At 40.3% G+C, this 27,810-nt stretch overlaps 2 protein-coding genes across 2 annotated transcripts in view; one reads left to right on the top strand and one right to left on the bottom strand.

Annotated features, from left to right (window-relative positions):
* The window catches only part of Naalad2 (N-acetylated alpha-linked acidic dipeptidase 2), a 114,385-nt gene that overhangs the window by 26,373 nt on the left and 60,202 nt on the right, over window positions 1-27,810 (top strand). The window lies entirely within an intron of this gene.
* Window positions 19,463-20,713, bottom strand: Ubtfl1 (upstream binding transcription factor like 1). Its single transcript, XM_057766760.1, has one exon. It carries the CDS (start codon window positions 20,711-20,713, stop codon window positions 19,463-19,465), a length of 1,251 nt encoding a protein of 416 aa, XP_057622743.1.

Here is a 27,810-nt window from a genome sequence, read left to right as displayed (position 1 = left end):
TAACAGATAAAATTTTAGAGAATATTGTGCTTTATAAAAATAACACAAATGGATGTTTATTTTTAATAGAGTACAGAGGTATGGAAACATAAATATATTTTCTTTTTTTGTAAACGGTTACAAGCTAACTCCTGCTGCCCTGGAGTGTAAATATATCCACCTGCCTGCCTCTGTTGAGGTAAAGGTGTACACTGCTGAGCCCGCCTTCATTTGTACTTTTCCGTATTCTTTTAGGATCTGTTCATAGTTTGAGCCTTGGCTTCTAGGTTCCTAGATAAGCTCTCTCTCATTGGACTATATCCCCAGACCTTGCACATTCACTAACGAAAGAGGGCTTTACTAAACTGCCCAGGTTGACCTTGAGTTTGAGATTTCCTTGTGTCCTGCTTCTGAGAGACAGAGATCTTACAGTTTCTGCTTTCTCGGTGTGGAGATCAAAGGTATGCTCGAACACACCCAACAGGACACTTTTTGTACAGGATAAAATTAGAGTATATATTTATATGCCCATCAGGGCCTGGTGTTAAGAAAGTAACCCGGATCGATTTCACTAGGAATTATTTTCATTTAACTTACGTACATTATAATACTCTATAATTTAGTTTTCAGTATTTGGCATCAAACTTGGGGCCTTGTAGCACGGTTAACAAAACCTTAAAGACAGAAATTGGGGTTCAACCTGAAGGTCAGAAAAGCAAAACAGTTAGCCACTGGCTCTTACCTCTACCTCAGTCCAAAATGACTATCCCGCCTCCAGGAATCTCAGAATGGGACTGTGTGACTCCCCTCCTGTTTTATATTCCTCTCTAGAGCTGGGATTAAAGGTGTGTACCACTACCACATGGCAAACTAGTGTGACTACTGGAATTAAAAGTTTATCTTTACTTTTATCCCCAACCATTAGGGGTTGAGGAGTACTACATTCAGCAATAATCTAATGTTACATGTAAAAATTCAGATTCCATATCCAGGAACCGAGAGGTCTGTTCTGATGAATTTATTTCAGCACTTTGAAGATTATGTTTCATCCTATCTAATGTCAGCTGTCAGTCCTTGTTCAGTTACATAGCCAGTGTTTTCTCATAGTCCCTAAAAACATTCTCATTAGCTGTTTTATTTTTTTGTTTTTTTGTTTGTTTGTTTGTTTAGTTTTGTTTTCTCCATTACTAGGAATTGAACCCAGGGCCTCTTGAGTCCTAGCAAGAATTGTCACTGCCCATGTCTCTAGCTCTCCTTGGTTTGTAGAACATAATATAGTTCAGAATTGTTAGCCTGAATTACTTGGAATAGAAAATGTTGACTTGATTAAATATGCAGTCTGGTCTCTCCCATGGTTTGGAACATATTTGACTGCAGTGGGTTGTTTGTTTAGGAGATGGTGGAGCTTGGGTTTATTTGTTTCTGCCCAGTTTGATGTAGCACAAAGCTTACCTCAAACTTGCTCTATTCCTGTGTAGTCAAGCATGACCTTGAGCATCTGAACATCCTGCCTCCACAGCCCTAGTGTTCACATTAATAGCAAGTAGTCTCTTACCCAGGTTGGCTGGATATTTTGTTTCTGATACTCTGTCTTTGCCATTCAATCACATTTCACACAATTATAAGTCACTTAGTTCTAAATTTTCAAATGTCCTTCACTTGTTACTTAGGAAAATTTTAGCTTGTACTGCTTTTTTAACTTATGTCCAGATCAATCTCTTACTAATTTCTTCTTACTATTATCTTAGAATTTCGGTTCTAAATGATCAATATCTTTGCCAGGCATGACAGTGCACACCTTTATCCCAGCACTGGGAGGCAGAGGCAGGTGAATCTCTGTGAGTCTGAGGCCAGCCTGATCTACAAGAGCTAGTTCCAAAACAGCTAGGACTGTTACACAGAGAAACCCTGTCTCAAAAAAACAATAAATAAATAAATAAATAAATAAATAAATAAATAAATAAAACAATCAATAGCTTTAATTTAAAAATAAAAGAATGGAAATTTTACAGTCAGTGAAGAGAGTATAATTTCTATGGAAACAATAAATTAAAAAGAGGCAAAATTATAATTTGTAACACATTATATTAGTTGTTCATATTTATCAAACTAGTTCAAGATAGGGAAAAACCATAATGTGGTTGAAGAGATTTTGGCCACATATATCCAGTAAATGTCTCAAAAATAATGACAAATGGTTTAGAAAAATGGGTGACAAATTTGGTAATCCCTTCACAAATGAAGTTAAAACAAATGGCCAATAAGCATCTAAAGAATATATTAACCTTTGTTACTTTATGGTGAATATATTTTAAAAAGTCACAGTACACACTATTAGGTAGTGTTTAGGTAAATTGGAAACAATAGCAATCATAGGTGCTGAGATCATTCAGTGGAGGCTCATGGGAGATCAAGTTAGCCCATCTTCCCTGAGAACTCTTAAGTAGTATTTCTAAAAGCTGTAAATACAATATAAGTAAATTGTAGCAGGCATGGTTACCCCATCACTCAGGAAGGTGTGGCAGGGGATTGCAAGCTCTAGTTCCCTCTAGGTTAAATAATGCAATCCTGTCTCAACACACAGACACAACAACAAATACGATACTCCCCTGCACACAGCCAACCATCTCCGCTAACCCTCTACACTTTCTACTTTGGTCTTGGAAACTAGAATCATAAGAGCTGTGAACTAGAATGTAAACAAATATATTCAGCAGCAAGATAATGGGTTTAAAAAAATGCAGTATTTGCAATAGACAGAGCTCCATACAGCAAGAATTTACATAAAATAATTGATGTACTAAATATTAGGAAACATCTCACACAGAGAGAGACAACTGTTATAAATGTCAGGGGACCACGCTTCTCTTTTCTGGTCTTTCACACTGGAGTATCTTTCTTTAGCCTTGACTTTGCCTTCTCTCTACTTCTGCCTCCTTTACATGAATGATAATGCATACATTAAAGCTTCACCTGGCCGGGAGCTGGTGGCACATGCCTTTAATCCCAGCCCTCAGGAAGCAGAGGTGGCCAGATCTCTTGTGTACTCGAGGCTAGCCTGGTCTCAAGAACTCGTTCAAGCTAGGTGGTGGTGGTGCACACCTTTAATCCCAGCATTCGGGAGACAGGGGCAGGCAGATTTCTGTGAGTTCAAGGCCTGACTGGTCTGCAGAGTGAATTCCAAGACAGGCAGAGTTACACAGAGAAATTCAGTCTCAAACAACAAAAACAAACAAACAAACAAAAAGCTAGTTCAAACACAACTATGGCTGTTACACAGAGAAATCATGGCCCCTCAAAAAAAGCTTTACCTGGGAAAAGTTGGACGAAAATTGTCTCTTGTTAAGGGCCCTGGGATAGGAGTGTTGTGTTCTGAGTTAAACAGTACTAAGTTAAACAGTTAAACAGTACTAAATTAAACAGTACTAAGAACCAAAATCACTATTCACAGTCATGAAAAGACTTTATTGTAAGCCCCTCTCTTAATGTAATATTTTTCTTATAAAAGTTAAGATGTTGAGTGCTGGGATAATTTTCCTCCCTGACAGACATAAAACCCTTCCTGTAGCCATCGCCAGCTTAATTGAAGGACTAGATACTGAATAACCCCAACCCTAACACTAACCCTGATTAGTCAGGCTTCTCTAGAGTCACAGACTTATAAAATGAATATATATAAGAGTTTAATGGGATGACTTACAGGCAGTAGTCCCACAATGGCTGGCTATGAATGGAAGTTCAAGAGCCCAGTAGTTGCTCAGTCCCACAAGGCTGGCTGGCTATCTTGGCTGGTCTTCTGTGTGTGCTGGAATCCTGAAGAAGCAGACTCCAGTGAAGGAATGGATGTGCTGACAAGGTGAGGGCAAGCGAGCAAAGAATGAACCTTTCTTCTTCCATTGTTCATATATAGGCTTCCAGAAGTAGGTGTGGCCCAGATCTGAATTAAAGGGGTGTGTCTTCTGCCTTTAGATCTGGATCAAGCTAAGGGGTGGTGACACGTGCCTTTAATCCCAGCTCTCGGGCAGCAGAGGCAGTAGGATCTCTGTGAGTTCGAGGTCAGCCTGGTCTACAGAGCAAGTTGCAGGGCAGGCTCCAAATCTACACAAAAGGAAACCCTGTCTCGAAAACCAAAACAAAACAAAAAAAGATCTGGATGAAAAAGTGGTGTCTTAGCCGGGCGTTGGTGGCGCACGCCTTTAATCCCAGCACTCGGGAGGCAGAGCCAGGCGGATCTCTGTGAGTTCGAGGCCAGTCTGATCTACAGAGTGAGTTCCAGGACAGGCTCTAAAACTACAGTAAAACCCTGTCTCGAAAAACAAAAAGCAAAAAACTGGTGTCTTCCAGCATCAAAATGTGGATGAAAAGTCTGTGTCTTCTAGCCTCAAGATCTAGATCAAAGGTGTTCCCTCTATTTCTGGAATGCATTTCACTCCAGGTATAGTAGAGTTCACAACCAAGAATGCCAGCACAGGTGTTGCGCCCGCCTGTTAACGTGACAGTACGACACTACTCCTGTATTGCAGTGCCTGCACTACAGCACCATTCATGAGCCTCGGGAAAGGGGCTAGAGATTGAAACACACAGAGACACACACCTCTAGTCACTGCTAAAGAAGCTTTTTATTGAATAGTACCACGGAGGTTTATATACCCAACACAGTCAAGTGGGCCAGATGGTGAAAACCTCATCTCCTGATCCTCAATTAAGGATAAGGCAACACGTGCTCAGGAAGCAGAGCTGGACACAGCTTTTGGTAGCACACATCAGAAGGTCAAGTAAAGTCCAAGCCAGGACTCCAAATGGTCCCAACACACAAATATCATTGATTGTTTTTCTTTGCCACTTTGGGGACACTTTTGTATCAGAGCCTAAGCTTTAGGTTGAGTCTCTGATGTCTTCTGTCTCTCCACAATTGCTTTAATCCATTGGCTGTCCTATTAATTGAGTCAATTCCCTCCTCTATGCCATTAACTTAACGTTGACATTAAGCTACTTCTTGCTGCTAAAATATCATTATAGTCCCCAAAGTATGGTTATGAGTCTTTTTTGTTTTCTTTATTCTCTTTTTATATTATCCCCTCCTTTTTCATCATACTCACAGATACAGTTCCATCAATTTTCTATTTCACATATCACTTGGGCTTCTTGCATTTTCTTTATATTTGCTCCTTTGTCTGCTTTGGGTGTGATTTTTACTACTATAGACTCTTCATTCTGTCTCTTTTATCTGGTGTTTGAAGCATACACAGAATTTTCACACCATTTCTTCCCTTTCAAAAGCTTTTAAATTTATTTATTTGTTTTATTGTGCTGTGCACTCCATGTGTGTCATGCCTGTGGAGGCTAGAAACGGGCACTGGATCTCTTGAAACTGGAGTTACAGATGGCTGTTCACTGCCCTGTGGATGCTGGGAATCACAGCCTGATCCTCTGCAAAAGCAACAAGTACTCTTAAACAGTTGCTGTCTCTCCAACCCCCTTTCCTTTTAACCAAATACATTAAGTTTACCCACTGCTTTTTTTGTTGTTGTTTACTATATATTTTCTTTTCTTTTTTTTTTTCTGAGACAGGGTTTATCTATGGCTTTGGAACCTGTCCTGGAACTAGCTCTTGTAGACCAGGTTGGCCTCGAACTCAGAGAGATCCGCCAGCCTCTCCCTCCCGAGTGCTGGGATTAAAGGTGTGTGTCACCACCGCCCGGCTCTACTATATATTTTTAATTCTATATTATTTTCATCTAGTTTGCTATCTTGCTGGTATAAGCATAGGGCCAGGAAAGCTGGTAGGCAGGAATTCAGCATTTATTAGGGAACTTGGAACTTCCCTGTTTCCTGAAATCTTTGATATGATCCCTATGAACCTGTGAACACATGCCAGGGTGTTCACTACCTACTGGGTCTCTCTCTTCCATCTCAGACTGTATCTTTTTTTCCCCTCACTTTTTCTATATTATTTTTTTAAAAGAAAGTAAACTATCCTTTTTCAGTTTACATACAACTCCCTCCCCTTGTCCCATTCCCTCCACCATTTCTCCTTCCCCATCCCCCCCTCCACTCCCCAGAGAGGGCAAGGCACATTGCTCTGAGGAAGAACCAAGGCCCTCTCCCACTATATCCAATTTGAGCAAGGTTCATCCAAAGAGAATGGGTTCCAAATGTCCAGTACAAGCAGCAGGGATAAATCCTGGTGCCATTGTCAGTGGCCCCACAGTCTGCCCCAGCCATACAGCTGTCACCCACATTCAGCGGGTCTAGCTTGATCCTATGCTAGTTCCTTCCCTGTTTGACTGGAGTTGGTGAGCTCCATGAGCTCAGTAAATTGTCTCAGTGGGTGTCTCCATCATGGTCTTGACTGCTTTGCTCATATTCTCACTCCTCCCACTCTTCAACTGGAGTTCAGGAAATCAGCCCAGTGCTCTGCTGTGGATCTCTACCCCTGTCTCCATCAGTTGCTGGATGAAGGTTCTATGATGACATTAATGGTGACATCAATCTGACTACAGGGCAAGGCAGTTTGGGCACCCTCTCCTCTATTGCTTAGGGTCTTAGCTGGGGTCATCCTTGTGGATTCCTGGGAATTTCTCTAGTGCCAGGTTTCTTGCTAGCCCTATAATGGCTCCCTCATTGAAAATATATCTTTCTGCGCTCTCCATCTCTATCCTTCCCACATCACAACCACCACTTTCACTGAAGCTCTCCTCCTTCTTCCCATTTTCTCTTCCCCTTCTTCTTTCTCCCAAATCCCCATGCACCCAATTTTGTCAGGAGGTTTTCGTCTATTTCCCCTTCCCAGTGGAATCTATAGATATTTCTCTTAGGGTTCACCCTGTTACTTAGCTTCTCTAAAATTGAGGACTATAGGCTCATTTTCCTTTGCTTTACAGCTAGTATCCACTTATGAGTGAGTACATATCATGTTCTGTAAGACTTTAAGACAATTCTAAAGCCATTTCTAACAACTCTGAATCCTCTCAGCCTCCATGACATAGTGTTTTCCCTCCTCTCCTGGGAACCAAGGACCTAACAGCTACACATACACATACTCAGTTCCTGAACAATTACCCATATACATATGTTTTGATTTGGTCCCCTGGGAAACGGGGTCAAAATGACCTCTTACTTCATCTGATCTGGCAACAGCTCTCCAGCCAATTATTGGCGATAGCCCTTTTGAATAAGCCAATCACAACCCCCTTGCTTCTGTGGCCTTCTTCTTTAAAAGTAGCCTGTTCCAGCTATTTGAGGTCTCTCGGCTTCCCAAATGCTGAGGGACCCTGTCATGACAGAATTAATAAAATCCTCATGCTTTTGTATCGGCTGTGGTGTGAGAGGTGGTCTCTGGGGGCGACTCCTCCTTGGTGTTTGGATGCTAGAGTCCAACAGTTCATCTTTCTTGGTCTGGGTTACCTCACTCAGGATGGTTTTTTTCAAGTCCACCCATTTGCATGCAAATTACAAGATGTCATTTTTTTTGTTTTGTTTGTTGTTGTTGTTGTTGTTTTTCCACTGAGTAGTACTCCATTGTGTAAATGTACCACATTTTCTTTGTTGATTCTTCAGTTGAGGGGCATCTAGGTTGTTTCTAGGTTCCAACTATTACAAATAATGCTGCTATAAACACAGTTGAACAAATGCGCTTTTAGTATGATTGAGCATCCTTTGGTATATGCCCAAGAGTGGTATTTCTGGGTCCTCAGGTAGGTTGATTCCAGACTGCACGTTCTTATTTATACATTTGTAGTGGGTCATGCACACATCATTTGGCTACTTCTGTTCTAGATCTGTTTATGGCATTGTGCAATATTGTGTCAATTAGCTTATGCCAATAAATACATTAATGTGCTGTTGATATAACATATGAACACACACTGTTATGTATTATATATGGCACTGTATCAATACGCTAACTTACCATAAACATATTAATGCATATAGAATGATCTACTTTTCTGCTAGATTTTCTTTCTTCCTTTCTCTCTTTTCCTTTTCTCTCTCCCTCTCTCTGTCTTTCTTTTTTGTGTTTATATTTTCTAGGAAAAATATCATTGATTTGTCAAAAGGCCTTTGTTCTTTTTACTGGAAATGATTAATTTTCAAAATAATCTGAGAATCAATACAGTAAATCTTACATTCAAGCCCCAGCATACCTCTCCTTTTGGTTAATTAACTATGTATGCGATATGTAATAAATTTGAAATCTCTGAGCATTTTATATTTATCTTGAAAATATTAAATGTTCCCTTATTTTTTTAAATGTTTGATTGCTGGTGTATAGAAAGTCTGACCTGTATGTAAATGTATTGTGAGCTAATCATGATTGTCTTAATAACTATGTAGTTAGCTATCTTCAGGTCTGAAGGAGGGTAATTCAATCCTATTGCTCCTAATAATTTTGTCTCCTTTTTTTTAAAAAAAAATATGTATGCTTCTTAACAAATTGAGGGCTGTCATCTGCAATGACAAGGTCTCTTCTGGAACAGTGCTAAGTTGGCCATTCGGTCAGTTTCTCACCCTGTTCTCAGTGGCTGCCTTTGCACACACAGCTCTCCCTGCTCATCCCAGGCCTCCTGTGCCGAGGGCCCCAAGCTGACCTAGTTCTCCTGGCTCCAGATTTCATCTTAGATCCAGATGCTAAATTTGATTTTCTCTTTATTTATTTTGTGTTTCTATTCAGAAGTGTGCTTTTCTGCTAATATTTAAGGATAGGTTTTCTGCACCTCCACACAATGATACGTTCCTGCGCCAACACAGTAAGCCAGATCAAGATAAATTGAAAAAGTTTAGCAATAGATTTATTGAGAAAACAACTCACAAGTGGGTTCTCTGGTTCCAGAGATCGAGGCCAGAGAAGTCCCCCTGAACTAAAACAGCGAGATTTTAAGAGGCTGAAGGCAAGGAGTGATGATGTGTCCACCACAGGGTGGGCTTGAGCTCAAGTATGGACAAAAGTTGAGCGCTTAGGTGGGAACTTAGGTGGCTGCCAGTTTCAAGGTAGGAAGCTTCAGTACTTACCAAAAATGCAAGAATGGGCTTTGGGGCACATTTCCTTTGTTTGGAGACTCTGATCAGGCAGGGCTGGGACGGGGAATGGGGCTTCCCTGACAAGGCAAGGATGAGCCAGAATCTCCAACTGAACATTTAAGGCAACTTGGGTCTACAGTTATCTGTAACTCATAGCATCTAGATTGACTTTTGCCAGGATCCTCACCACTGCATCATGGAATCAGTGAACAGACATGGTCTTTAGGCTCTAACAGGTGCTTGCTGTTTTGCTGACTCCTAGGAGACTACTCCTGATGCCTTCCCTCCCTGGGAGGGCTCCATCCCTTAGCCAGGACTTTCCACCTCTGCTATGCACCAGGATAAATGAAAATCTTGTTCAAATGCCTGCTTTTCCTTCCGCAGGTCCAAGATTTGCATTTTTCACTAGCTCTCTATAGTCCCTGCTTTCAGTAGGAAAGTGAAGCCCACAGGAAGATTATCTATTTAATTCCACTTTCAAAAATTAATTGCTTCCAGTGGTGGTGGTGCACGCCTTTAATCCCAGCACTCGGGAGGCTGAGGCTGGCGGATCTCTGTGAGGTCGAGGCCAACCTGGTCTACAAGAGCTAGTTCCAGGACTGCTAAGACTGGTACACAGAGAAACCCTGTTCCAAAAAAAAAAAAAAAAAGAAAAAGAAAAAGGAAGGAAGGAAGGAAGGAAGGAAGGAAGGAAGGAAGGAAGGAAGGAATGAAGGAAGTGGCAAACACCTTTACTCCCAGCAATTTGGAAGCAAAGACAGGTGGATCTCTGAGACCAGCCTGGTCTACAGAGTGGGTTTCAGGACACCTGGGGCCACACAGAGAACCCTGTCTCAAAAAATAAACTAAATTAATTACTAATAGCAGTATACAAAGGAAATAACAACAAATGAGAAAAGACTGGGCAGGTTCTATTCACGTCTACAATTTATTGCATAGGTGTTTGCCTGCTTGATTTTCACCTCCTGGGAAACTGCGGAAATTCCTTGTCACCTAAAGCCTCCAAATGAAGGGTGTCTTTGTCATTTGATTGAACAATTGTGGTGGTTGAGTGAACATGCCCCCCCCCACTGACTCCTGTGGAGTGGCACTCTTTAGGAGTGTGGCATTGCTGGAGTAAGTGTGTCACTGTCAGGTGGGCTTTGAGGTTTCATCAGCTCAAATCAGTTCTAGATCAATTTCTCTTCCTGCAGCCTACTGATCTGTATCGGAACTCTCAGCTCCCTCTCCAGCACCATGCCTGCCTGCATGCTGCTATGTTGCCCACCATGGCAACAATGGACTAAACCTTTGAACCTGTAAGCTAGCTCCAATTAAATGTCTTTTTCTCTTATAAGAGTTGCCGGAGGGGGAGGGAAATGGGAAACGGGGAGCAGTTGGAAATTTTAATTAAAAAAAAAAAAAAAAAAAAGAGTTGCCGGGATCGTGGTGTCTCTTCACAGTAATAGAAACCCCAACTAGACAGCAATTTGCATTTCTCAGGTAGCTTATTGCCACATAAACAGAAAAATCAACAAGTAGCTAGAAAGTCAAAATCAAAAGGATCACAGCTTTACACTGCTGAAGTATGCACACTAATAAATCTTAACCATTCTACATTTTAGTCATTTTATAAGGCTGGGCAAGCAGGCAGCTACACTTTCTAAATGGGTCTTGTGGAGTGGTTTTCACTTTCCTTACGTGGCTCCCATTGTTTATTTTTTTTTTGTATTTTTTTTGTATGATTTTATGTATGTTGGGTTTCCCCTTTACCTAACTAGAACCAAAGAATGACAGATTTGTGCAGCTAATCAAAATTACTTGCAACTTGGTGCCATAGAAACACTCTTATTTACATAACAAGAATTACTTCAAACTCACAAAGGTCTGCCTGCCTCTCCCTTCAGTCCTGGGATTAAAGGCATGTGCTACTACTGCCCAGCCTGACTTTACATTTTTATACTAAAGTTTTATTCAGTTCTGTTTTATCTGCAGTACACTGTTATTTTACATGTACATGAAAGTATATAAAATATAAACATTTAAAGCATATTTTGATCACTACAATCTCTTTAAAAACAAACAAATGAACAAACTACTATACCCTGCAAAATTATCAATCACAATAGATGAGAAAGAAAAACATTTCATGATAAATCAAAATTTAAACATTATCTATAAATCCAGCTCTATAAAAATTCTAGAAGGAAAACTTCACTCTAAAGAGTTAATCATACCCAAAAAAACACAAGAAATAAATAATCTCAGACCAGTAAACCAAAATTGGGAAAAATCACTCCACTGTAACAATAAAATAACAGGAATCAATAAACACCACTCATTGATAAATCTCTGAGTGGTAGTGGATAATTAATAGTAGTAGTAGACAATTAGTTGTCTCAATCCCACAATAAAAAGACACAGGCTAACTGATTCAATTAGAAAACAGGATCCATCTTTCTGCTGTGTCCAAGGACAGAGATCATCTCAGGGTTAAAGAATAGAAAAAGATATTCTAAGCAAATGCACCCAGGGTCAAGCAGATGTAGCATGTTAATATCTGACAAAACAGACTTCAAACAAACTGACCAGAAGAGACAGAGAAGGATACTACATAGCCGTGCAGTAGAGGAGGTGGAAAGATTGTAGAGTCAGAGGGAAATGGATAACTTCAAGGAAATAAGTCTTCTGGCCACAAAAGGACTGCTGCACATTTGAACTCACAGAGACTGGGCCAGCATCTGCAAAGGTTCAGGCCTTTCACATGGGTTCACATGGGATTCTAGTACTAACAAGGCAACTGAACATGAACTGCCACTCCTAACCAAGAAGTTATCTCCAACTAACATCTGCTTAAAAAAGAAAAAAAAATAGTTTTCTCCAGTGGAGGCTCAGTGGGTATATTAACCACACTTAAGCACAGCACCCATGCCTAGTAAAAGATGGCCAAACACAAAAAGAACTCAAGGGTACTGTTAACTCAATGGTACTTTTGTAGGGTTTTTTGTTTTGTTTAATTTTGGTCTCATATTGCTTTGGGGGGGGGGTATTTTTGTCTTCCTGCCTTGTATATTCCAGTTCCCAATTTTGTGTTTTAATGGATTTGTGTGTGTGTGTGTGTGTGTGTGTAAATTTCTTGTGGGTTTGTTGTTATTGTTATGGTTTTGTTTATTTGTTTGCTTGTCTTCTAAAGAAAAAGAGAAATAAAAGTTATAGACTTGGATAGGTGAGTGGAAAAGTTGGGAAGATCTGGGGGGAATTGAGTGAGGGAAAACGGTTCAGAATATATTGTATGAAACATAGTTTTGATTAGAAAAAGTGAAAAAGAGAAAAGAAAGAGATGCCATAATGAAATCTGTGTATTTACAATTAATTGAAATAGAAAGTAAAAATTTTAAAAATATAGATTACAACGGCTTGCAAGACTGGAACCTTTCTTCTGTATTAATAAACAACAGAAGATGGGCTTGTTGTTGAATGATTTCAATGTCACCAGTGTGGAGACTTAGGCTGAAAACAAAAATAAAGAATAAGAGATACAATTCTGCATGAGGATAGTGGAAAATTTGTTCCTCCATGTAGAAGTAAACACGTAGAACGTTAATTGGAAAGGCCTATAAAACACGACCTAAATGTGACTCTTGTGGACCTGAAGTAGTGGATTCATAGGGTATCATGCAGCATGAATCCCATTTTCACGGGTGGGGAAATGAGTGAATGTCTTTAAATCCTGGGTGATTGTTTTGGCTTTACACCAGAGACATTGAAAGCCAATAAAGGCCTGAGACACTTGATTTGCATTTGACTGAGGCACATAGGATCTGCTCCCAGCATTTAGTCCCCTTGACTGGTGACTTCAGGATATCCAGACTTCTATGGCTGTGGTCTATGGCCCTTTGCAAGATGTGAGGAAGTTAGTAGAGCTGTCCATCTTGACACACTGTACACCAGGCTGGCCTTGAACTCACAAAGATCCACCTGCCTCTCCCTCCTGAGTGCTGGGATTAAAGGCGTGTGCCACCAAACACCCGGTCTTGAGGCTGTGTTTTATAGATCATCTTCCTTCCTTAATGAGACTAAGTGTCTGGATTAAATTTGTCTTTTGATGTTTGTTTGTTTCTTGAGACATTGTCTCTTGTAGCTTAATCTAGTCTCTAAAATACCTGAAGATGACCTTGAATTTTTGACCCTTCCATTGGCACCTCAATTATATCTCACTTCATGTGGTGCTAGGGGAGGAACCCGGGTCATCATGAATGTCAAGAAAACACTCTGAACCTCATTCCCAGCTTCGTGTATGGTTATATATGTGTATGTGCACATCTATGTCATCCACATGTGTGTGGTTATATATGTGCATGTGCACATCTATGTCATCCACATGTGTATGGTCATGTGTGTGTGCACATCTATGTCATCCACATGTGTATGGTCATATATGTGTATGTGCACATCTATGTCATCCACATGTGTATGGTCATATATGTGTATGTGCACATCTCTGCCATCCTAGTAATGTGTGTCACTTCCTTTGAGACAAGGCCTCTCATATGTCTGGAGCTCAACAGTTGGGACAGGTTGATTAGCTAGCCAGTGAACACCATTGAATCTGCAGTCTCTGCATCTTTAGAACTCAGATCACAGCACCTAAATTTTTAAATGGGGTTTCTAGGGATCAATCTTGGGTTTTCTTTTTTGCAGAGAAAGGACATTCTGACTCTGGTGGTTTGAATGAGAATGGCCCCCATAGGCTCATATATTTGAATGCTTATTCATCAAGGAGTAGAACAATTGGGGAAGGATTAGGCGGTGTGGCCATGTTGGAGTAGGTGTATCACTGGGAGGTTTCAAGCCACACTAGGCTCAGAGTCTCTTTCTTAGACTGCTGCTTATACATCAAAAGGTAAAGCTCTTAGCTACTTCTCCATCACCATGCCTGTCTGCTGTTATGCTCCCTGCCAGGATGATAATGGACTAACTTTCTGAAGCTATAAACAAACCTCCAATTAATGTTTCCTTCTGTAAGTTGCTCTGGTTACAGTGTCTTTTCACAGCAACAGACACTGACTAAGCCATTTTCCCAGCCCATGCCTATAATTTGCAGTGATAAGGGGCTGATGGTTTAAAGCAAACGATTTTTAAAAGCTGTGAAAGAAGACAGTTACAGAAAAAAAATTTCAGCGGGATTCCCCATGTTTGGCCTAGTGTTTGAGTGAGGGTCTCTGCATCAGTTCCCACCAGTTTTTGGATGAAGCCTCTCTGATGACTTTTGGGCTAGGCACCAATCTAACTATAATAGAATATTTTCTGAATAGAAACAAGGAAGGACTGGATGGGGAGAGGGGAGTAGAATGAAGGGACTGGGAGGAGAGGAGGGAGGGGAAATGGTGTTCCGGTTGTAAACAAACAAACAAACAAACAAATAAATAAAATCTTTTGAAAATACAGACATCTAGGTGCCATACCAGAAGGGAAATGGAGGCAGGGGTTGTGGTCGTGAAGCCATTAGTTTTCCTTTATCCCCTGCCCCTTCCCATTCAGTCCTGCCAATGGCAGGACATACGTTTTCATCTACCACATGACTATAAAGACCAACCTTTTTGGTTTTGCTTTTTCACTTTTCTTAAAAAAAAAAAAGAAGAAAGAAAGAAAACAAACTATCTTTTTTTTCATTTTACACACCTATCCCAGTTCCCACTTTCTCCCCTCTTCCCATTCCCTCCATCTTCCTCCCACGGCACCCCCATCCACTCCTCAGACAGTATAAGGCACGTTGCTTTGGGGAGCAAAGGCCCTCCCTACTATATCTAGGCTGAGCAAAGTATCCATCCAAAAAAAAAAATGGGTTCCCAAAAAGCCAGTACAAGCAGCAGGAAAAATTCTGGTGCCTCTGCCAGTGGCCCCACAGTCTGCTCCAGCCATACAGCTATCAACATTCAGAGGGTCCGATTTGGTTCTATGCTGTTTCCTTCCATGTCCCGCTGGAGTTGGTGAGCTTCATTAGCTCAGGTAAATTGTCTCAGTGGGTATCCCCATCACGGTCTTGACAGCTTTGCTCATATTCTCACTCCTCCCACTCTTCAACTGGAGTTGGGGAACTCAGTCCAGTGCTCCACTGCGGGACTCTGCCTCTATTTCCATCAGTTACTGGATGAAGGTTCTATGGTAACATGAATGGTGACATCAATCTGACCACAGGGTAAGGACAGTTTGGGCACCTTCTTCACGATTGCCTAGGGTCTTAACTGAGATCAACCTTGTGGATTCCTGGGAATCTCTCTAGTGCCCGGTTTCTTATTAGCCCCATAATGGCTCCCTCAATCAAAATATCTCTTTCCTTGCTCACTCCATCTCTGTCCCTCCTCCATCTCTACTGTCCTGTTCCCTCAAGTTCTCCTCCCCCTTCCTATTCTCCTCTCCTCTTCCCCATCCACCTTCCCTTCTCCCCCACACCCATGCTCCCAATTTTGTCAGGAGATCTTTCTTAGGCTTCACCTTGTTACTTAGGTTCTCTAGGGTCATGAACTATAGGCTCGTTATCCTTTGCTTTACATCTAGTATCCCCTTACGAGTGAGTACATACCATGGTCATCTGTCTGGGTCTGGGTTACCTCACTCAGGATGTTTTCTAGTTTGATTCATTTGTGTACAAATTTCAAAGTGTCATTGTTTTCTACCACTGAGTAGTACTCCATTGTGTAAATGTAGCACATTTTTCTTATCTGTTCTTCAGTTGAGGGGCATCTGGGTTGTTTCCAGGTTCCAACTATTACAAATAATGCTGCTATGGACATAGTTGAACAAATGCCCTTTTAGTATGATTGAGCATCCTTTATGTATATGCCTAATAGTGGTATTGCTGGGTTCTGAGGTAGGTTGATTCCCAGTTTTCTAAGAAACTGCCATACTGATTTCCAACGAGGTTGTACAAGTTTCCATTTCCACCAGCAATAGATTGGTGTTCTTCTGCTCTACTTCCTCTCCAGCGTAAGCTGTCATTGATGTTTTTGATCTTAGCCATTCTGACTGATGTAAGATGGTATCTCAGCATCATTTTGATTTGCATTTCCCTGATGTCTAAGGATGTTGAACATTTTCTTGTCTTTATACCATTTGAAATTCTTCTCGTGAGAATTCTCTGTTTAGTTCTGTACCCCATTTTTAATGGATTATTTGAAATTTTGATGTCTAATTTCTTGAGTTCTTTATATAGTTGGTAAATCAGTCCTCTGATGTGGAGTTAGTGAAGAACTTTTCCCATTCAGTAGGCTGCCCTTTTGTCTTATTGACTGTGTCCTTTGCTTTACAGAAGCCTCTAAGTTTCAGGAGGTCCCATTTATTTATTGTTGTTCGTAGAGTCTTTGCTATTGGTGTTATATTTTGGAAGGGGTCTCCTGTGTCCATGCATTGAAGGCTACTTCCCACTTTCTCTTCTATCAGGTTCAGTGTAGTTGGATTTATATTGAGGTCTTTAGTTGCTTTTGACTTAAGTTTTGTGCATGGTGATAGATATGGATCTATTTTCATTCTTCTGCATGCTGACATCCAGTTATGCCAGCACCATTTGTTGAAGATACTTTCTTTTTTTCTATTGTATAATTTTAGCTTTGTCAAAAATCAGGTGTTCATAGGTGTGTGGGTTAATATCTAGACTTCTATTCAATTCCATTGGTCAACCTGTCTAGTTTTTTTGCCAGAACCAAGCTGTTTTTATTACTGCAGCTCTATAATAGAGCTTGATGTCAGCGATGGTGATGCCTCCAGAAGTTCCTTTATTATAGAGGATTGTTTTTGTTATCCTGGGTTTTTTGTTTTCCCATATGAAGTTGACTAATATTCTTTCAAGGTCTGTGAAGAATTGTGTTGGGATTTTGATGGGGGTTTCATTGAATTTGTAGATTGCTTTTGGGACCTTTTAAAGAGGACTAATATGGGTCAGCTGCAGAATGCATGGCTCCAATTTCCACACTTCATGTCAGACACAATGTCAGGAATTTGCTCATCAGGCATATTCCTATGATTAGAAAACAATATTTCAGTCCTAAGGAGGGGAAAGTGATCACCAAGGACATGCCATCTCTTACTAAACTGAAAGTCTCATGTCTTTGGCTGCTCTACAGCTAGGTCACAGTAGTGAAGTCCTATAGTTAGGTTCCCTGAGAGGCAAGCATATAGAAAGAGGGACCATGACTAGGTAGTAAAGATGGCAAGCTTCCAAGAAAGCTAGCTTGCTCCTCCTCAGACAAAAATCGGCACCTTGAAACAATCCTGGTGGACTTTTCTGCTTCCTGTAACCTCGCCCCCCCCCACACACACACACATACACACACATCATTTACGGACCAACTTTCCCTGCTTTCTAGAAGGTCTTTCTGTCTGTGTATGTCTCCCTCTCTCTAAAAGAAGCCTTTCTCTAATGACTGACATTGTGTCCTGTATTTGAGATTCTTCTGCTGCCATCTCTCAGGACCATGTTTTCCCCATGCCTTTTAATTCTTTAACTGACAGAGAAAATGAACTAAACCCAGATTCCCTGATGGTAACAATAGATGACAACGTTACCTATGCTTAACTTCAGGGCTCATTCTAGGAGCAAATGACAAGCAGCCTCCTGTAGCCAAAGGAGGCTGTAGGCAGTTGTAGACCACCAGTCAAATCCTTCCAGCTTGAAGTTGCCGAAACTTTTAGCTTCTCCTCTTAGCTTGTCCTTACTGGACTACACATGGCAGGCAATGTTCTTGCATGGACCCATAATTACAGTATGAGGCCTGCCTGGAGGAAAGATTCTCAACAGCCCTGCTTCTAGCTAGAGCTGAGGCCTGGAATATCTTGTGTCATTGTGTCCTCCTCAAATGCCTACTCCAAAGGAGCCAGGGATGCTCATATTTGCTTTCCAGGCCTTGCTGGGGACTGAGGGTAAGAATACCATGCATCTGAGTTGTGCATTATCAGTGGCCATTCCTATAAATTTGGATATCCTAAACCAAATCTACAAAACTCTAAACCATTTTCATGTTTTTCCAGTCTTAGGACTATAGGTACCTTAATTCTATTAAGAGACAGTAACTTCCATTTGAGACAACAAAATCTTGTCTCCATATTTTATAGGAATGTCTGCTACAAATGGTTGAATGGACCCCATATACTTTTCATCTCTCCACTTTGGATTTCAGGACTTTTAATTTCCCAGATTGGGGATGTAAGATCAATCAAAATAAAAGGTGATGCCTAAATAGACCACCTTTGTGGCCCAAAAGTAGAAGTAGTAACAGTACTCTCCGTGCGGGTCTAGAGAAGTCTGAGGATTACACTATAGAAAATACCATCACTACATGATTAAAGATAGGACAAAATTAATAAACATCATTCATTAAAATTGTTTAATTGTATATGCAGATATTCACTTCTGGCAACATGTTACAACTTAATTCAAATTCATATATCAACACAGTTTCATAGCAGCAAATCTTGTAAGTTTCAGCTGAAAATTTTTAAAAAGACACAAATTTACCACAACATGTTTAGAAGCATAAGCAAATCAGAGAGGGGTACAAAATTGTAAATGTTGCAAAATATGCACTCAAATAATTTTTGGGGAGACCACATAAACAATGATTCATTAAGATAATAATGACAATACACTGTAAATTTAAAAAAAAATATTTTGGCAAATTTCACCTTAAGTAAATGATAAATATTTGAAGTGATACATATATTTAACTGAATTTAAGCATTATATGCTGTAAATATTTATTAAAAAATCCTAGTACTTTATTAATATGTAAAAGTTTTACAATCTATGTGGGAGCTAAAATAAATAAAATGAATTTTATGGACAAATATTAAAATCTCAAAGATTTTAAACAAATACTATAAAGCTAATATTTATGAAAACAGCTTAGACTATTCAGAAGCAAAATGATAAAAACGTAACATTAAATATATTTAAAATGCCACTAAGAAAATAATCAGTTGTGTGGTGCTGATGAGTGTATTAAAGACATCAGATAATGTCAGAGAATAGAATATTTATCTGTATCTATCTGTTCATGTGTCTACTTATCCTGAATATCAAACATGAGATTCGCTGTTTGAAACAGTAAGGACTAAAAGATCCTTCCTAGAATTAACTGATACCACTTGTCTGCACGGTGCCTAACTTTGTAAAACTGGCTCTGTTCTTTGTTTGAATAAAATGTAAATAACTTTGCGTGCTGTCTCAGGATCTTTCTAAACCTATGAACCTGATGAAGACAATACTGTGGCAAACTCCTTTCTCCCCAAACTGTATTCCATTGTATTTAGTTTGTATTTAGTAAGTAAAGGAAGGATGCAGGATTAAAAAAAAAAAAAAAAAAAAAAAAGTAAGGAAGTACAAAAGCACAGAGAAGACCAGTCCCTCTCTGTCCGGGATGCCCTGGCTTTTAAACTATGATTTAGAGTAGGAAAGTGACTAAAATGAAGTCTAAATCTGAGAAGTCCACTAAGGAACGTGCCCATCATCTTCATCTTCATCTGCACTGCTAGCGGAGTCCGAGGAGCTGCTAGAAGAGTCCGAGGAGCAGCTAGAAGAGTCTGAGGAGCCGATGGGGTCTTCCTCTTTGCCATTTTCCATCATATTCTGCCCGCCTGCCTGGGAGCCACCATCATGGCCCTGAATAGTCTCTGAGGAATCTGTTTCAGGAGGCAGCAGCCCTTGCATTTCTCCAGAACTGGATTGGAGCTCCTCCGTTGCTGAGGTGGACTGATGCTCTGTTTGTCCAAATTTGGGGCTTCTGCCTCCAGACATGGTCAAGTTCTTTCTCTTACCACAAGTGGCTTTTGTCTCTCGATATGCGGTGGCTTCCTCGGGAGTCAATCCCTTGAGCCAGCGGTCCATCTCCACCCAGTACTGTTTCTGTAACTCTTCGACCTGACAGTTATAATGCTCTCTCAGGCTCCCTGGGACTTGATGCCACCGTCTGCTAATCTCAACCCAACGTTCCCTTAAGGGTAGATGCTGCAGCTCCGCACTTGACCATGAATCTTGGTGAAATTTGTGATATGCATTTATAGGGGGTTTCTTGGGTTCTCCCTGAAATTTTATCACTGTAGAAAATGCTTTGGGAAATTCTGTTTCTAGAGGAGACTTTACGTTTTTCATATCTCCTTGTGATTTCTTAGGGACTTTAGTTTGGTGGCTCTTGGGCACTCTATATTTCTTATAATGCTCTATACTAGGGTGAGTTTCCTTGAATTTAGCCAGTTTTTTCGGAAATTCTTGTTTCTCCTTCTGGAATTCCTGAATATATCTGTCCTTGATCTCCTGTGGCAGCTGCTTGTATTTCTCAGCCAGGATTTTGGTCAGCTGTCGGTTGTTGTACTTGGGATACATCTGAGAGTATTTCTCCAGATGCTCCTTGTAGAAGCGCAGATAGGCAGTCAGGGGTCGTTTGGGGAAGTCGGGATGCTTCTCGATTGCCTTACTTCTGCGAGGTTGTTTGAGATGTTCGGAGGCTTCCAGCAGTAACTCTGACAGTGTGCGGGACTTCCTCAGACAATGGGAGATCTTCGCCCACTTCTGTCTGCATATTTCTCCCGAAAACTGCCCAAAAGCCACTTTGTTCCAGTCTAGGTCTTCCAGGGTTCTTTTGAATCCTCTGGAGTCATCCAAGGGGATAATATTCTTCATGCATTCTAGTAACTTCAGATTGTCTCTTTTCGACCACAGATGTTGATTATCAGGCGATGCCATTATTACTTTAGGTTCTGTGCCCACTAATTTCTTAGTAGTGTGAACACCTCAACAGGAGCTCAAACTGCTCAGTCACACACACACACACACACACACACACACACACACACAACTTAGTAGGTGGTTTCTGGATCCACAGTTTGGGGAATCTGTATTTATGAGGAGAAATAAAAGAATATTAGACTTGATTATTGGAATTTACCAAAAACACCAGGTATCACTTGTAACATGTTGCTTCTATACACCTATTTTACTGTTAGCAATGTAAATTGAGAGTTTCTCCTTTTGAAAGAGAAGTTATTTGCCTTATATATAATTCAGTTACATCCTCTGCAGCCTCCTTTTCCAAATATTACTAGAACTTCCCTGAAAAATTAAGGAAGGAAGTGGGGCATGGTGGTTTGCATCTTTAGTCACAGCACCAGGGAGACAGTTTTCTGTACATTCAGGGGTACATATCAAATTCTAGGGCAACCAGGGTTATATAGAGATCCTCAAAGAACACAAGTGAATGAAATGAACACCACGCTGAGGAAGCTTAGATGGCGATAGGAAGGAAGGAGGGACAAAGGGAGGGAGGGAGGGAGGGAGGGAGGGAGGGAAGGAAGGAAGGAAGGAAGGAAGGAAGGAAGGAAGGAAGGAAGGAAGGAAGGAAGGAAGGAAGGAAGGAAGGAAGGAAAAACACCTGGTGGGAATGGGAGAACAAGACAAAATAGAGAAATGACTAAATGACTAGAAAGAAAATAACTTTCCTACTCCAGTGCCCTAAATGTGCCTGCTCTCTGGACAGAGCCAAGATGTCCATCACTTACATGCAAATAAGCCAAAAACAGGAGATGAGCCACTGAACTCCCTAGACATCCAGCTGTGGCCTTGTCATGGTTTGAGCGTGAGTCGGTAATAAAGGATGGTTTTATAGAGTTTTCAGGGACTCTGCACTCAACAGTAAGGGCTTTCCGCTGAATCATCACGCAGGGTTTCAAACAGGCACATCATTACCACCTTTGTAGTTTTGTTTGGCCACTTTCTAAATACATAAGCCTCAGTAAAAGTATTGCCTGGCTCATAAAGATTCTTTAAAATATCTGGACCCAAGAGCTTGAACACATAGCCAAGCCCTGAGGGCTGCTGTTCTCGCATCAATGTTGCCCTTTCTCTGGAATGCGGTTCACTAGATCACTCTGAATTTTCTCACTATTTTTTCACAAATGTGCTCTGAATCTCACCTAAGCCAAATTACATGCAGTCTGCTAAGCCATTTGTTGTGTTTGCGTGCATATAGTTTCAGGGCTGAACGCTCTGGGATGGGCTACCAACAAAAGGGCTCATCCTTGGGAGAGGTTGATTCTCTTAAAGGAGAACTCTTGAGAGTAAACTTTTGAATACTAAAGAATAACACTGAGAGTTATTTTTAAGTGTAATGTAAAAATAATGAACCCATCCATCATTTAAAAATTCTCTGCAAAGAAAACTTGTTATAAGATTAGCTGGAGGGCTGGAGAGATAGCTCAGCCATTAAAGGCTAGGCTCACAACCAAAAATATAAGATTAGCTGGATCTGTATAGAAAATTTACCTTTAACTTCTTAAACTGAGTCAAAATCAACATTATCAACGACAGCTTTTTTTCCTCTCAGGCTCCTCCTGTCTGCAGCTCCCAAGCAGCACTGAGTAAAACTGAGTAATTTCAATTATTTTTATTATATTATTTCCTTAGTGCTAGGGATAGAACAAAACGTGTGCTACGAAAGCTATTAGTGAGCTAGTCCCTACCACTAGGATCCCATTAAATGTATGTTAGTAGATAAATGTGTCCTAATATACAAATAAAATATTATCTTATAAAAAGCTTTAAGTTGGGCGGTGGTGGTGCACACCTTTAATCCCAGCACTTGGGAGGCAAAGGCAGGCGGATCTCTGTGAGTTAGAGACCAAGAGCTAGTTCCAGGACAGGCTCCAAAGCTACAGAGAAACTCTGCCTTGAAAAACCAATAAATAATAAATAAATATAAAAATAAAAAAGCTTTAAAACATATTGAGACACAACACTGTAGCTTCCTTTACCGTGGAAAGTTTCATACACATAGCATTTTATGAATTCTATAATGTACACTAAGTTTAGATCCCACGTAAAAACAGAATGATATGATATCACCATACATTCAAAATTTAAATTCACAAGAAACATAAATGGAAAAATATCATGAATTTTAAATTTTAAAGTCATGATAGATTAAAATTCTGTAGTTCAACTGAAATTGAAAATAATGGCAATCTCCTTCTTAACTATGACCAATCCATTTATTTGAGAATCTTTGAATTCAGGGAAAGAAATATAAAGTCATGTACTTAGGATTTCAACTCACCTCCAGATCCTCTTGCAGGGAAATCTGCCCTTTGCTTCAGGGGTGCTGTGTCTTCTGGACTCTCTGGACAGCAGTTGTGACTCTCAAAGGCAGCCACGGTGTAACTCCCACCAAGTGTCTCTGAACTAAGCACATCTTGCTCTTCAGACGCCTTTATATTAGAGAGCTGAAAGCCCCACCCTAAGGTGGAGTGTTTAAGAGTTAGCCTGAGCCAGGTAGTGGTGGCTCACGCCTTTAATCCCAGCACTCGGGAGGCAGAGGCTGGCGGATCTCTGTGAGTTCGAGGCGAGCCTGGTCTACAAGAGCTAGTTCCAGGACAGGAACCAAAAGCTACGGAGAAACCCTGTCTCGAAAAAAAAAAAAAAAAAAAGAGTTAGCCTGTTTTGATTAACTTTCACAATCTCCTGGATATACCCTGAGTGTTGTTTTAGCCCTCATGGCTATTTTGTTGCTCTACTATGGACCAATCAGGCTTAACCATGAACACTTTCACAGATGACTTGTTAATAAATTGAAAGAAACTTATTGTGGTGGCAAATCTTGGTTCATCTAAAATCTAAACTCCTGAGCACTCCTTCAGTCTCTCTCTCTCTCTCTCTCTCTCTCTCTCTCTCTCTCCCTCTCTCTCTCTCTCCTTTCCCCACTCCCTTTCCTTCTCTCACTTGCTCATTTGCTCTCTTTCTGAAACAGGGGCTTTCTATTTTGTAGGTCTGGCTGTCCTAGAGCTTACTATATAGACCAAGATGACCTCCAGTTCACAGAGATCTACCTATCTTTGCCTCCCATGTGTTGGGATCAAAGGCATGTGACACCATACCTGGATAAGTTCGAAATCTTCTCCACCAAGTGACTGTGGCACACACTTTTAATCCCAACACTCAGGGGGCAGTGAACTCTGTGAGTTCAAGATCACCCTTGTTTTCTTTCTTTTTTTTTTTTTTTCTTTTTCTTCAAGACAAGGTTTTTCTGTAGCTTTGGTTCCTGTCCTGGAACTAGTTCTTGTAGACAAGACTGGCCTTGAATTCACAGAGATCCGCCTGCTTCTGCTTCCCGAGTGCTGGGATTAAAGACGCGTGCCACCACCACCCAGCTCACCCTCCTGGTCTTAGAGCAAGTTCTATGACAGGCTTCATAACTATTGGGAAACCCTGATGTAGGTGGGTCTTCTATCTATTTGTTGCTTTTGTTGGTTAATTAATAAAGAAAACTGCTTAGCCTGATTGGTCAGAACATAGGTGGGTGGAGTAGACAGAACAGAATGCTGGGAAGAAGGGAAGTGGGTCAGACGCTATAGCTCTCCTTTCCAAGATGGACGCAGGTTAAGATCCTTTCTGGTAAGCCACCACCTTGTGGTACTACACATATTAATAAATATGGGTTATAGCAAGATGTGAGAATTAGCCAATAAGAGGCTACAGATAATGGGCCAGGCAGTGTTTAAAAGAATACAGTTTCCATGTAATTATTTTGGGTATAAAGCTTGCTGTGTGGCAGGACACAGCCTGCCGCTCCTTACTACAAAACCCTGTGTCAAAAAGAAAAGAAAGAGAGAGAGAGAGGAGGAAGGAAGGAAGGAAGGAAGGAAGGAAGGAAGGAAGGAAGGAAGGAAGGAAGGAAGGAAAAAAAGAAAGGAAGAAAGGAAGAAAGGAAGAAAGAAAGAAAAGAAAGAAAGAAAGAAAGAAAGAAAGAAAGAAAGAAAGAAAGAAAGAAAGAAGAAATTTTCTCAATCAGATAATTTAAAAGAGAAAGATTCACTCTAAATCTGAGCCACACCTTCTTTTGGCTGCCCACATTAAAGGACAAAAAAAAAACAACTTTTGCTTTTTTGTTTACTTACCTTCACTTATGCTGGGAATTTTGTCTATCTCATTATTGTGGCCAATATTAAATCTAACTTCATCAGGATTCCCACATAGACTGAAGACAAGCAAATTGACAGGAATCCTCCTGGACTCCAGGGCCATATTTTGGACTGCAAAGACATCAGCCTCATGGTCTGAATAACTACTGGATACTCAGCCTTCTGGTTGTGAGACAGTCATTGTCGGAGTACTAAGGCCACATCTTATAACACAGCCCAATAAGCTCCCTGCTAACTGTACAGTCATTTTATCAGTTCTGTGTCTTTAAGTACCCTGACTAATCCATGATTTCAAATATCACAAAGACACCCAGTGTTCTATAATTAATATACAATAATTTTTAAAAAAATATATATGTACTTAATTTTGTTGAAGATAGATTATGTGTTTTGGAGTCTAGGATAGATTACCTTGGAACAGATTTGATCTTTTTTTCTTGATAGATTTTTTTATTGGTATTTATTGATCTCTACATTTTTCTCTGCTCCCCTCCCTGCCTCTCTTCTTCCCCATTCAATCCTCCCCCGAGGTCCCCATGCTCCCAATTTACTCAGGAGATCATGTCTTTTTCTACTTTCTACTTCCTATGTAGATTAGATCTATGTAAGTCTCTCTTAGTGTCCTCATTGTTGTCTAAATTCTTTGGGATTGTGGTTTGTAGGCTGGTTTTCTTTATTGTTAAAAACTACCTATGAGTGAGTACATGTGATAATTGTCTTTCTGTGTCTGGGTTACCTCACTCAAAATAACGTTTTCTAGCTCCATCCATTTTCCTGCAAAATTAAAGATGTCATTATTTTTTTCTGTTGTATAGGACTCCATTGTGTAAATGTACATTTTCCTTATCCATTCTTTGATTGAGGAGAATTTAGGTTGTTTCCAGGTTCTGGCTATGACAAACAAAGCTGCTATGAACATAGTTGAGCACACAGATTTGATCTTTGTAAAGGTCAGAAAGCATTGATGGAATAAGCTACACCCTAGTTTTTTGGACTCCACCGTGATCCCTCTGTGCTTTGTTGCTTCCTTCCCTTAGCCGTCATCTACTTTTCAAGGTCACACAGAGAGTCTGTTATAACTTTATCATCTAATCATCAGAAAAGTTCCATTATGCATTTGCTGTTAGACAAACTTGTCCGGTTTTGAGAAAAAGGAATTCTTCACAGTAGATAGTACATACTGAAAAGGACTAGCAGGTCTCCAGAAGCCTTCCTTAAGTTTATGATTTACACATAGAATTAACACTGAATCCTATTATTGGCAATGAAATTTAAGAAAATAGGGGATGATTATTGTGTCTAGGAAAACAAGGTTTATAATCTTATTAAATGAGATAGCCTGTTCTCAGCCAGTCTAGTTGGTCATGAAGAGTAACTATTTAATAAAGACTTTTAATTCAATGGAATAAAGTACAAAATTATTAAACTTTTCCAACAATCATCTCCATCTCTGTAATTTAACAATTATAAAATTATTAGTTACTCTCTCTTTGTATTTTGGCTTTTGTTGCGGGATCCCTGAAAAAAACTGTTAAAGAAAGCTGTAGGCTAGCCATTTACCAAGCCACACTGTCTCCTTCATCTGAAGGTATGCACACTGATACCATCACAGGAAAGTATGGCAGCACTGGGTCTTTACTGTCTTCTTTGTGATGCTAATGATCTGTTGACATGGGTTGCCTAGTCTTCATGTGTTGGTCTTACACTTATCTCCTTGATGAAGTTTACCCATGAAAGGAGGTGAAGTTTAAAATTAGATCATGTGGACTTTGTTGGCCACTGTTACAAGTCTGGATTCTTTTCTTCTTTTAAGTTTAAAGGGAGGCTTTGGAGTGATCTGACTTTAGGAAGCTTTAGAAAGAATTTTGTTAAGTCAAAAATCTATTTCTTCAAAACGGTAGCGAGAAGAAAGCTGGTGAAGGTGGAAAGCAGCTGTGTTTGGACTGTGGAATCATTACAGCCTTCTGAAGGTCGGGATGTGAGATGTGAAAGAAACTAAGAAGTAATATGAACCCTGAGGCCAAAGATGAGGTGAATGCAAAATTGTTATAGGGCAATGGTCTTGTTCCCTGTAAAGATGAGAATGCCTGACTGATAAAGGTACCAAGCCACATGGCTAACACAGACAAGAATTATGAGTTAATGTAAGATGTAAAAATTAGTTAATAAGAAAGCCTAAGCTAATAGGCCAACCTGAGTATAATTAATGTAGGTCTCTGTGTGTTTCTTTGGGACTGAACAGCTGCAGGACTGGGCAGGACAGAAATCTCTGTCAACAGAATGGCACCAATGTGGACAACTATATGCACATAAATCCTGAGAGAGCTTGGGAAACAATTCTAAACACAAAAGAACAGAGTCGAGCACAGCTTTTTGGTATCAGCACTTTCTTGGATGGGCTCTGTTTGCTAGAAGCAAGTGCAATTTATTTAAGAGAGGCTTCCTGACTCAGCTTTAGCTACAAAAACCTTGGAGCTCTTTTAAGAGGCCCTGCCACCAAACATTTAAATGGTGTTTATAAATAGCTGACAGCATGCTTCTTGGTGGTGGCAGGGACCTTAAAACTCCATAGAGTTGTGGCAATAAACATGGCTTCTGTCAGTACCTCCACCATGAAGCTATACTCTCAGAAAGCTAAGGAATGGGGTAGATCAAATGGCCATCAAAGCCACAGCTTTAATCCTAGCCATATTATTTAGCAAATTAAAGATTCATGTGGTCAGAAAAAGAAAGATATACAGTAAAGATAGATTCAGATGAAAAAAATCCCCTAAATGGTTTACAGTGTGTTTAAAAATATATGTATGCTTGTGAAAGAAAAGAAAAAGGATAAAGTCCTTAAAAAACAGTAGTTGAGTGTGGTGGCACACA

This window comes from Chionomys nivalis, chromosome 4 (genome assembly GCF_950005125.1).
Source record: "Chionomys nivalis chromosome 4, mChiNiv1.1, whole genome shotgun sequence".
Lineage (NCBI taxonomy): Eukaryota > Metazoa > Chordata > Mammalia > Rodentia > Cricetidae > Chionomys > Chionomys nivalis.
This window is presented reverse-complemented; position numbering and strand designations above follow the sequence as displayed.